This window comes from Protopterus annectens, chromosome 5.part0, assembly GCF_019279795.1.
Source record: "Protopterus annectens isolate FY-2018-M chromosome 5.part0, PAN1.0, whole genome shotgun sequence".
In the NCBI taxonomy this organism is placed as follows: domain Eukaryota; kingdom Metazoa; phylum Chordata; order Ceratodontiformes; family Protopteridae; genus Protopterus; species Protopterus annectens.
The window spans coordinates 1808352614-1808365594 of record NC_056735.1 but is presented as its reverse complement, the minus strand read 5'-3'; the positions used below and the strand labels follow the sequence as shown (position 1 = coordinate 1808365594).

Below are 12981 nucleotides of genomic sequence, written 5' to 3'. Positions count from 1 at the left end.
GGGCTTTTGTCTTTTTCTGACATCTTAATAACCAAACTCTAACAATTATAATAATACTAATAATCATAATAAACAACAGTAGCACACTTCAAAAAACTGTAACTGTAAGTTTAAATTTTTAAAGTCTAACTTGTCAAACAAGCTACATCAGAAATAACTATAAAAGTAAGAAATAACTATAAAGGTATTCCTTTTAAGTGAAAAAAGTGGAAAGAAAGGACAAGCACTGAAGACAAGAAAGGGTAATGGGAGAAAAATACTACTGACAGTATTTCACACAGTACGCTTGTACAAGAAAAAACAATCGGAGAAACAGGAAACATGAGAGCTTAGTATCAAGATTAGTATTAGTATCAAGATTAGTATTAGTATCAGTTATTCAAACTGGAACCTTAGTTTGAGAGACAGCCTTTAAAGACAATCTGCAAATATATAGAGCTGAGTATATTTTTCTGTATTATAGAGCTAAATTGTTGCTTAGATATCTGTTGTCTTACTGCTCTGCAAATATATAGAGATCAGTATATATTTTTTGGCTTTACAATTTGCACATTCCTCACATCTGTGTTGAAACTGTTTTCCCCCACCCCCCTCATTTCCTGCCTTGTTTTCAGCTGATATAATTGGCTTTATAGCTGGTGTGTGTGCCCTGTTAACTAACAATCTGCATTCAAACTGGAACCTTAGTTTGAGAGACAGCCTTACAAGACTATCTGCAAATATATAGAGCTGAGTATATTTTTCTGTATTATTCTGTATTATAAAGCTAAACTGTTGCTTAGATATCGGTTGTCTTACTGCTCTGCAAATATATAGAGATCAGTATATATTTTTTGGCTTTATAATTTGCACATTCCTCACATCTGTGTTGAAACTGCCCCCCCCTGTTCTTGGTTGTAGTTTAAATTTGGTGGCTTTTGCAGTGCCCGCCCCACTGTAGATATGATCTAGGACACTCCCCCAAGTCCCATCTCTTTACCGCATTCTACCTAATAAACCCTTTCTGCACTTGCTTTTAGTCCTTTTTAATTGAAATTACATTTTTAAAAACTGTGTGTGGACTAATATTGCTACATACCCAAGTGTGCCAGCTTGAACTGCATGAGAATTGTTTTTACTACTGCCTTTGCTACTTTTCTGAAAAAAAAAAAAAAAAATTTTTATCTGCTTTTACTGTATTTGTGTTTCTTCCTACTTTATTTTGCTTTTGCGTCATCTTAAAAGTACTCAATTGTATTTATTACTGCTTGGTGTAACTCATTCTAAGCCTTTTAATTTAAACACTTGGGCTTCAGACCAGTTGTTTTACATTAAGAGGGTTTGTGGTCTGCACTGTAGTGGCAGAACAGGTAGCTTACATCCTTCTAAGTTGGGAACTGCTGATTGAGGGCTCAGTGTCTGTTATTCTAAAAGTGTATTAATTCTGGTTTAAGCACTTGGGCTTTCAGGCCAGTTATTTTACATTAAGAGGGTTCATGGTCTGCACTCTTGTGGGAGGAGAGGCTGGACTCTGGCCTTCGGAGCTGGGAATTTCTGGTTAAAGGCTTATAGTGCATGCATATCTGAACTGCTTCTTACTGAAATTGGTACACCTTGTTTGCTGTAGCATAGACTAGATCCAGGCCTGCTGAATCTAGCTTTGTTTGTATAACTTGAGCACTAATCCAGGCATTCTTTAAAGTATTCAATTGTATTTATTACTGCTTGGTAGTAACTTGATTAAAGTGTAGCTATCATTCTAAGTCTTTTGGATTAAGCACTTGGGCTTCAGACCAGTTGTTTTACATTAGGAAGGTTGCGGCATGCACTGTGGTGGCAGGACAGGTGGCTTACATCGTTCTAAGTTGGGAACTGCTGATTGAGAGCTCAGTGTCTGTTATTCTAAAAGTGTATTAGTTCTGGTTTAAGCACTTGGGCTTCAGGCCAGTTATTTTACATTAAGAAGGTTCGTGGTCTGCACTCTTGTGGGAGGAGAGGCCGGACTCTGCCCTTCTGAGCTGGGAATTTCTGGTTAAAGGTTTATAGTGCTTGCATATTTGAACTGTTTCTTACTGAAATTGGTACACCTTGTTTGCTGTAGCATAGACTAGATCCAGGCCTGCTGAATCTAGCTTTGTTTGTATGCTTGTTGTTTGTTTGCTTGTTATTTCCCTAAAATGCTAATTCCACCTAAAACGCGGCTTTTCAGTGCTTCTGTGGATCCCTAGTGATATCTGCATTGCTTACTGTACTTATTTCCTTGTTTCACTTGAAAGAAAGTTACTGTTTGTCGTTTTGGCATTTAAGTTACCTGTAACACATTACACTTAAGTTACCTGGCACTTGCTCACTAAGCAATTATATAAGTCAGCACTAAAAAATTAAAAGCACTACACACTCAAATTCCCCTTGAGTACCTTGTTCCCCATTGGCCCTTGTTTTCAATTACAAAGGAATTCCCAATACTATTCTAGCATGTCCAAAGGTCAGTTGTCAATCTCCTCTCTGGTCCAGCTGGTGAATCTGGGAATCTTGAGGCAATGTTACAACTGCCTCATGTACACAGACAACCCTCTCCTCCTCCCAACAAATTCCAACACATGCGAGAGATGCAACCATATAGCCAAACTGGAGGCTAAGCTCTCTCAACTCAGTACTGGCATAACCAGTCAGGAGGAGAAGGAAACCACACTCAATACAATTCCAGTCTCACACAGACCTACCACGACAGCAAACCAAACACATAATCACACAAAAACATACTCGGAGGCTCTAAATAAAGATCTGCCTAAGCAGCAGAGACCTCCAAAGCAGACACTCAAGCAACCGCTACCCCAAAACAAAACACGTGCAACACATATCTCACAAAGCCAGTGTGCCGAACAGTCACAGCCCTTAAGGCTAAACAACACACCTGATACACTTGTAATAGGTGACTCTATCGTCAGGCACACTGACGTCCCGCTCACCAGGCTGAACAAGGAGAAGGTCACGGTGAGCAGCCTGTCGGGTGCTAGGATCCGCCACATAACACAAGCACTCCGGTCACTCCAAGGCAAGTACAAATATGACTCAGTCATTGTCCATGCTGGTGTGAATGACCTGAGACGTACCTCCCTGGACTACATGAAAAGAGACATAGAGGAGCTCTCTGAGCATGTAGCTCAGGCCGGTATGACCCTGACCTTGAGTAGCATCTTACCCTCACCAAGAATGATGCCACAATATGAAGACAAGATGATCAATTTCAACAATTGGCTTAAGTATTGGTGTCATTCAAAGGAGATCCAATGCATGTCAGCCTGGGATGATATGCTCGACAAGCCACGATGTTTCGCTAAGGACGGTTTGCACCTGTCACCCCTGGGCTTTTGGATATTGGCAAAGGCTCTTGCTACCCCCATAGTGCCTTTTGTAGGCAAAGCTCAAAAGACAAACCCACCTCCATAGGTATCACAAGGGATAAGAAACTAAGAGTAATGCTACTCAACGCCAGAAGTCTAAACCTCAAGATGCACGCACTCAAAACTCTCCTTAGCATGGAGAACATCGATATCTGTGCAGCAACAGAAACCTGGTTCAAGAGAGCACCCCAGCACTACCAGGTTATACCTCATACCATGCTTTTCGGCCCCAAAACTTGGACCAAACTACAAAAGGAGGGGGAATATCAATATTCATCAAAGATACCCACACCTCCAGGTTGGTGGCATAGCACGAAGCATCAGAGACTATCCATGTGCAACTAACAGTGGGTAAAACTGCCTTCCAGTTTAGCCTGCTACAGACCACCCTCCCAAACCCAGGAACCCCACTCGGCCTTCCTGAGAACACTGGAAAATATGAAGGTCTCTCCAAACACCATTATATTGGGCAACTTCAACTACCCAAACATAGACTGGGAGCATTACTCTAGCTCCAACATCCTAGCCCAAAGGTTCCTAGAATTCATAAACCCAAATCCTATGGAACAACTTGTTACCACTCCCAGAAGAGGGGAAAACATACTGGACCTGATCATCACCAACATGGGGACTCTATGCTCCAGACCAGAGGTGTATCCCTCACTGGTAAGATCAGACCATAAACTAATCCAACTGGATATTCACATCCCGAACCCACCCCCTGCCCAGAAAACCACAGTGAAAAACTTCTCTAAAGCAAATTTCACACTCCTCAAAACCAAGGTGGAATCCTTCAAAGCCCCCGGGCCTGTGGAAAATACGGCCCAGACCGCAGAATCCTTTATAAATGCAATCTATGAACACCTTCAGGAATGCATGGATCATGCAATCTCAAATAAAACCAAGACCCAATCCTCCAAAGGCAGACATCCTGTCTGGTGGACCCCAGCCATAAACAAACTATACAATAGAAGGAGGAAGCTACTACATGATAGAGCAAAATCCCAAAAGGGAAGGCATCTCTGATCAGTATTAGCAAAAAACTACGGGCACTCATAAAATCGTCTAAGGCCAGCTCGAGAGAAAAACTGCACAGGACACTAAGGATAATCACAAGGCTTTCTTTAGTTATGTTAGGAACCTGGGTGGGAATTCCCAGATATGCTCAGAATTAGTCCAAAATGACAAAAAATACACCGAACCCACAGACATTGCCAACATCCTACCTGACAGGTTCAGCGCAAACTTCTCTCCCCCCCCCACCAAAAGGGCAAATATCTATCCCAGCAGAGTGCTGCCCCCCTGACATCTCAGATGCTCAGGTAACAGCCGCCCTCTCCAAAGCAAAAAACACAGCATCAATGGGACCAGACAGTGTCCCGGGCTGTGTCCTACATGAACTCCAAGAAGAGCTAAACCCAAACATAAAACTACTGTTCAATCTCAGCCTTACTACAGGATATGTACCCGAAGAGTGGCGTACAACAACAGTGGTCCCTCTCCACAAAGGTGGTGCCTCAAAGGACCCTGGAAACTATCGCCCCATAAGCCTGACTAGCTTGGTCTGCAAAGCTATGGAAAGGATCATCATGGACCTCATAAATAAATATATTGGGGACCTACAGACACTGGATCCTACCCAGTTCGGCTTTGTTAAGGGCAGATCCTGCCTCTTAAACCTGGTCGACTTCTTTGAAACCGTCACCAAGGCCATTGTGAAGGAAGGTGGTCCACACAGCCTACCTGGACCTCGCAAAAGCCTTCGATACAATACCCCACTTGGGCATTATAGATAAGCTCACCAGCTTAAATATAAACCCCTATATCACTGGATGGGTTGCAAACTGGCTCAAGGACAGAACCCACATGGTTAGAATTGCTGGAGCCATGTCAGACTCCAAACCAGTTACAAGTGGCATCCCACAAGGCTCAGTCCTGGGACCTCTCTTGTTCGGTATATATTTCTCGGAGGTACAGGCCAACACGGAAGGACTGTGGCTGACCAAGTTCGCAGATGACTGCAAACTGGGTGCCATAATCGACTCTCCAGCCGACACAAGCATCCTCCAAAAGGGCCTCATAGAAACAGACAACTGGTGCCAGAGCCATGGCCTCAAGCTAAACGCCAAAATGTGTATAGTCATCCCCTTTGGCAAAAACAAAGTGCCCAGAAATTACCACATAGGTGGTAATCCATTAAGTACAGAAGAAGTAATTAGGGACCTGGGGACCCAAGTTGATAGCAATCTTTCATTTGACAACCACGTGGCCAAAGTGGTTAGAAAAACATTTTATATAGCCCACCTAATCATGAAGGGATTCACATCTAGATCAGGGCAGGTCATCATGCCTCTTTACTCATCCCTCATCAGGCCCATAATCGAGTACAATGCCCCTTTTGGGATGTACCTTACCAAACACCTGCAGCAACTGGAAAGACCCCAAAAGTACCTCACCAAGAGGATCAAAGGGCTCAAACAGATGCCATATGCTGCCTGGTTAAAGAAACTCCAGCTCTACTCAGTGGCATACCGCCTGCTCAGAGGCGATCTGTGCCTGAAGTATAAAGCCATGTCCAACCCGGAATTAAGGGACATGCTGCACCTCAAAAAATCCAAATCCCATCGAGCTACGCGCTCGAGAGACTTGAACCTCAGCACTGAAATAAATAGGACATGCTGGAGGGACAGATTCATAACCCAGAGGCTCCCTTCACTCTGGAATAAAATCCCAGTCCAGGTTAGGCAGAGTCCCTCATTGACTCTCTTCAAGAGGAATCTTGATGAGTGGATGGGAGATCGTAGGTTAACCACGGGTATCACTTCTGTGTCACTGTTCGACAGAGGCACAGTATACTAACCTCGAAAAAGGGCATAGCAAAATTAATTTAAAATGGGTGGCGAAAGCCAAACATACTCTGGCTAGGCTTATAAATGCCCTAGGGCAGATAGCCTAGTATGAACCTATGAACCTATAAGAAAAATACACTTATCTAATTTAAAGCTCGAGAATCTAACCACCACATTTTTTGCTGGAGGCAGCAAATGAGATCTGAGGTAATTGGGGTAGGTGCACTCTGGGTAAGGGAGAAGTTCGAGAGTTCTAAGTTGCCATGAGCTTTTGTAACCGCCAAGTCGGATCTGGCAGTTCGGATCTGAATCCATAAGTTGAAGACAGAAAGAAAATTGACATTAGATCAGTAAATGCTTGTACAAGAAAAAACAATCGGGGAAACAAGAAACGAGAGCTTAGTATCAAGAAAAATACACTTATCTAATTTAAAGCTCGAGAATCTAACCACCACATTTTTTGCTGGAGGCGGCAAATGAGATCTGGGGTAATTGGGGTAGGTGCACTCTGGGTAAGGGAGAAGCTCGAGAGTTCTAAGTTGCCATGAGCTTTTGTAACCGCCAAGTCAGATCCGGCAGTTCGGATCTGAATCCATAAATTGAAGACAGAATGAAAACTGACATTAGATCAGTAAGACATGACCTGTTGAACTGAATCAAACCCATAAAATTTGCACAACTGAAAAAGGAGCACATTTCTAAAGACAATTTATACTGTTCGAATGCCCTGACATTTTCCATACCTTCATGATTGTTCATATGTCTTCTGTATTCCCGAAGTTGAGTAAACTTCCTTCCACACTGTCCACATGTTCTTTCTAGATTCTGTTTTGCTCTGCCTTTCTTTCCATGTGTGGCCTTCTTCACATGCCTTCTATATAGAGCTTTCTCAAAAAACTCTTTGCCACATACATTACACCTGTAATAAAAATTTTTTTTTTGGGGGGGGGGATAGAGACACACTGTTAGTATTTATTGGATTTATTGGCAGGAACGTTACTTGTATTAACTAAGTCTTGATACTTCTTTAATCACTTTAGTTGAAGTATGTAAACAATATTCTTTAATTAATGTTAAATTCTGACCATATTAGGGGACACCTCTTATCTACCTTAACTGGCAAAGCAAGCATATCACCATTTAAAGACAGTATTAAATGGTTGACAAATGATGATGGCAATCTCCACCTCTATACAAAGAAGATTAGTTTTATAAAATAAGCTAATAAGAAGTTATGTACCTACCATAACGTTCAATGTTAGTTGTCTTCTTCTCGCCTTCTTTCTTGCTGGATGGGTTTGGAGCCGAACCTCGGCTCCGACTCGGCCAATACTAAAGCTCGAGAGCTAATTCCACCGGCTCGAGGCTCCCCTATATCCCACAATGCTAGGTGGTAACTACTCAGATCTCGTTTGATAGCTAAACCAAGCAGTTCTGGTCTCCATAGTATGGAGAAAAAGGAACCCACCTCTATATAAACCTGAATGTAAGCTACACAAACATAAAAGGGGGAATAGAGGTGGTAGAACATGTGGGAAGGAAACTCCAAAGGAAGATCCCAAAATTTCCTATCGGTCTGTCCAGGCTAGGGGGAAGGAGGGTGGGGCCAAGAAAGAAGGCGAGAAGACAACTAACATGGAACGTTATGGTAGGTACATAACTTCTTAATGTTAAGTTGTCAATCTCGCCTTCATTCTTGCTGGATGGGACCGCGTCCCTAGCAACTTATTCCGGGCGGCCTATCGGAACAGACTCTTGAGAACACTGGAACCAAAGCTGGCACGGTTTCTGGAGGCCATATCCAATTTGTAATGTAAAATGAAGGTATGAGGAGAAGCCCAAGTGGCTGCTGCACAAATGGAATCTATAGGCAGCCTGTCCTGAAAAGCTACAGATGTAGCTAATGCCCTAGGTTGAATGAGCTCTAGGTCTTGAAGGCAGTTTTTGATGTCTGATTTCATAGATGAAGGTAATTATAGAGGTAAGCCATCTTGAGAGGGACACCTTAGTAACTGGAAGGCCCAATTTCCCTTCCACATAAGACAGGAAAAGTTGATCAGATTTCCTGAACTGTTTAGTTCTGTCTAAATAATATCTAAGTTGGCGGTGAACATCTAGAAAATGTAACTTTTGTTCCGACCTGTTGGAATAGTCAGGAAAAAATACTGGGAGATCAATCGTTTGGTTCAGATTTGTCTCAGAGGAAACTTTAGGCAGGACGGATTAGTCCGGAGAGACACCCTATCTTTGTGGAAAACTAAATAAGGAGGATGACTGCACAGAGCATAAAGTTCAGATACCCTTCTAGCTGAAGTTATGGCTACTAGAAAAAGTGTTTTCCATGAGAGCAGCTTAAGAGGGCATGAAGCCGCTGGTTTGAAGGGGGGGAGGATCAAGGATGCCAGAACCAAATTCAAGTCCCATTGAGGTGGGGGATCTTTGATTGGGGGCTTGAGCAGAAAAATACCTCTTAAAAAGGCTTTGCAGAGCTTATGGGACATGATACTGGAGTCTGAGACTCCTACATGAAAATTAGAAATATAGTTGTACTCTAATGGTAGATGAAGAGCCTAAACGGAAGAGCTCTGCCAGGAAGTCTAGGATAGACTCGATAGGTGCAGTGAAGGGGTCTATATTCTTTGATGCTGCCCAGAAGGAAAAACGTTTCCATTTACTATTATAAATCTTCCTGGTAGAAGATTTGTGAGAGGCTATCAGGATGTTCCGGACCGAATGAGAAATTGAGGGAAGCCTGGCTAGTGTAGGAACTGGAGAAACCACGCTGTGAGGTTGAGAGACTGAAGGGAGTGGTGCAGCTGGCCCGACTGGTGGGTCAACAGATCTGGCACCGGGTCCAGATGCCAAGGCTGCTCCAATAGGTAATAATGGAGGAAAGGAAAACATATCTGTCGAGGCCAGTAAGGGGCAATGAGGATCATTGTAACTCTCAAGGCGATAGCGGGGCCAATCGTGGACTAGAGCGTCTCTGGTGGGATGGCCTGTAACGTGAAGAGAGTGAAGAAGTCGTGACACTTGCTGTTTTGGGGAGTAGCAAAAAGATCGCAGCAAGGCTGGCCCTATCTTTTGAAGACTTCTTCCAGCACTGATTTCTTCAGAGACCACTCGTGGGGCATGAGAATGGCTCTGCTCAACTTGTCTGCAATCACGTTGGACTTCCCGGGAATGTGCGTTGCTATCAGAAAACGCTGAGAAGAAATTGCCCACTGCCAAAGTCTGAGTGCCTCTCGACATAAGGGGTAGGATCTGGTTCCGCCCTGTTTGTTGATGTACCACATTACGGACATGTTGTCTGTCTGAATTGCAATAGTCCCTGTGGGAAGAGAGTGCTGAAGGGCTTGCAACGCTAAAAGCACTGCTCTCATCTCTAAGACATTTATGTGCAAGTGGCACTCGAAAGGTTGCCACATGCCCTGGACTGTCCTGCCCTGATAATGCCCCCCCACCCGATCAGGAAGGCGTCCATTGTCACCGTGGTGACTGGGGGGGGGGGGGACGAAAGGTCTGCCTTGGAGAACTTGAGGTGATGTGACCCACCAAGACAGGTGATTCTTGCATGATTGAGTTATTAATATGATGTGAGACATCGGGAGCTATTGGAAGGATCATTGAGTAAACAGCATCCATTGCAGGATCCTCATGTGGAAACGAGCTAAGGGGAGAAGGGTGATAGTAGCTGCCATGAGTCCTAATACCTTCAAGACTACCCTGGCTTTGATCTTGTTGCATTGTAGTAGAAGGTAAACTTGTTTGCGGATATCTAACACTCTTTGCTCTGTAAGTCTGGCGGAAAGATTGAGTGTGTCTAAGGTGGCGCCTATAAAGGTAATAGATTGACAAGGCGACAAGGCAGATTTTTCGAAATTTATTGAAATGCCTAGAGCTTGGCAAGTTTGGATGGTGAAGTCTCTGGCTAGAAGCAGTTGATGTCTGGTGGTGGCAGTAAGGAGCCAGTCGTCTAAATATGGAAACACTTGGAATCCTTGACGTCTCAAGTGAGCCGCGACCACTGCCATGCATTTGGTAAACACTCGGGGGGGGCTGTAGTGAGACCAAAGGGTAGGGCTCTGAACTGGTAGTGACTGGCTCCCAGCCTGAAGCAGAGAAACCTCCTGGAGCGTCTGTGCATTTTGATGTGGTAGTACGCATCCTGAAGGTCTATCGAGCACATCCAATTGTCCTGACCCAAGAAGGGTAGAATGGACTGTAGCGTGACCATCCGAATTTTGTTTTTGATATAATTGTTTAACTTGCTGAGATCCAGTATAGGTCTCCAGTCCCCTGTTTTTGGCACCAAAAGAATTTGGAGTAGATTCGGATCCTTGCTGGTCTGCTGGGACTGATTGGATAGCTCTTTTGATAGCAGCTTTGATATTTCTAGTGCTGCTTGTTCCCTTAGACTGGGTGGAACGTCTGGAAGGGATCCTTTGGGTTGGGAAGGGGTGTGAATAAAGGGAATTTTGTAAACCTCGGATATGACTGACTGTACCCATTTGTCTTGGGTGAGGGAAAGCCAGGCTTTTGGGTATAGTGATAATCTTCCCCCGACTGCCTCCGAAGGTGGACAGCCGGGCAGCTCCTCAGGGATGCTGAAAGGGTTTATCAGAGAAAGTTTCTCTGCTACCCTGGTTTTGCGGACCTCCTCTGCCTCTAGGGTGGCATCTATTGTTATTTCCCCCTCTGCCTCTAGAGGGGAATCGACCTTGTGCGTCAGATGAGACTCCCTGAGGCTTGCGGAACCACATTTTTCCTCCCCTCTGACCTTTTGGATAAGGTCTAGAAGGGGTAGAAAAACGGACACCCACGGCAGGGAGAGTCTTACCTTCCACCTCGCACATAGTCAATGTATCCTTCACCTGAGGACTAAACAATGTTGAGCCGTCAAAGGGGGAATTGGTGAAGGACGCCTTGAAAGGGTCCGCAAAATTGCAAAGCCGCATCCAGGCATGACGTCGTAAAGCTACACCTGTGCCTGCGGCCCTACTCACCCCATCAGCAGCATATGAGATAAGCCACATGGAGGAGTTAACAATCGAATTCAGGGTTGCCAACTGGGAGTTCATTTTGTCTTGGAACCCCTTAGCTGTTGGATCCTGTATAGCCTCACCCATATCTTTGAGCAAATCTCTCTTGAGATGGGTGAAGTGACACAAATAGTTCAGCGACCGCATTGAGAATGTCGCTGAGGAAAACATCCGCTTACCGAACCTGTTCATGGTCCTAGACTCCTTATTAGGAGGATGGACAGGTACCGAAGGATCGGCTAACTCCTTCTTAGTGGCTGCGGCCACCACCATGGCATCAACAGAGACACCTTTTGATAGAAAGTCCTTGTCCTTAGGGGCAGTAATAAATTTTTTCGGCCTCCTTGGGGTAAGTTCCACTGAATCAGGGGCCGTCCAAGCCTTCCTTGCCACCACTTCCATAAGAGGGTCAAAGGGAGGGGACACCCAGGAGGTGGAAGGGCACGCCTCAAGGTAAACTGACTCGTCCTCTGAAGGGTTAAGGGCAGGCCAGTTCCCCCTTTGTTTCAGGATTTCAAGTATGTCAGCATAGGAGACATCCTCAGAGGGGGATCGAGGGGAACCTTCAGATTCCTCCAAGTCAGTGTCAGAGGTGATAGACTCAGGGGAGTCAATGTGCTTCCTCTTGCACCGTCTCTTCCGAGGGGGTTCTCCTACCAGATCAGGAGAGGCCTCAGAAGAGGAGGAAATTCCCATTGGGGAAACCTGAGGAGCTGGCTCTCTGCGGTCTGATACAAGGGGATGGGTAGAAATCACCGCAGGCACTGAAGAGGGAGGAGCTGACGGAGCCGACTGTGGGGTAGACACTGGGTCTAGCACGCTCCGCATGACCTCGAAGGCACCCCTATCATGCAAGGCCGGAGGTCCCCGCTCCGAGGAGACAAGGACCCCCCCGGCACCGACAGAGACGGCTCTGAAGCCGATGCCGGAGCCGAACTCACCAGCGCCGAAGCTCCGAGAAGGAGAACGGGGTCGGACAAGGGTCCGATGCCACTCGCCCCCTCGGAGCCGACGAGGGAAGCCCGGCGTCGAGATCCCTCCAATGAGGAAAATGGAGCAGATGACAGAGCCGAAAGGGTAGGTATCGGCTCTGAAGCACCGACAGCCACGGCTCCGATGAGCCCCGGCTCCGAACTCAATGGAGTCGGAGGAGGAATAAAATCAGGGATGGAAATAGCCGCTGACTGTTGAGTAGGGCTATGCAGCATTTGGGCCAGTGCCTCGGACTTGAGAAGTCTACTCACCACCCTTTGTAAATCATGGTCGGATAGCCTGGAGGACCGAGAGGAGTGAGACCTATGGCTCCGTTCTGATAAAAGAGGATATCCGTGCGCCGAATGTATGGAGCCGATGGAAGCGGACCTAGACCTCTTCTTAGCAGGTGGCTCCGATAAGCCTATCGGGTGCTGACTGAGTCTTGTCAACCTCAGCTCCAGCCAGAGCCGAGGCGATAGTATGAGACTTGGAAACATCGTCTCCAGCCAGAGCCGATGTCGAAGCCGATCTAATGCTTCCAGGGGACGGCTCAGAAACTGGAGTCGTGACAGTCTGTAAGTCTTAGAAGGCTTCCCCGACACAGACTGAGTCGGGGGGCCTTCAGGCTTTAACAAGCCACGCAAAATCAACTTATTTTTGCGTTCCTGCAGGACTCTAGGGCTGAATGCATGACATACAGCACATGAGTCCTGCAGGTGCAAAGGTCCCAGG

At 45.5% G+C, this 12981-nt stretch overlaps 1 protein-coding gene across 2 annotated transcripts in view; it reads right to left on the bottom strand.

Moving 5' to 3' along the window:
- The window catches only part of ZBTB11 (zinc finger and BTB domain containing 11), a 1204127-nt gene that overhangs the window by 94130 nt on the left and 1097016 nt on the right, over window positions 1-12981 (bottom strand). For both annotated transcript variants that reach the window (XM_044071594.1, XM_044071595.1), the window contains exon 10: window positions 6976-7151. In XM_044071594.1, coding sequence (XP_043927529.1) covers window positions 6976-7151 — 176 coding nt within the window. The remainder of the gene's footprint in view (window positions 1-6975; window positions 7152-12981) is intronic.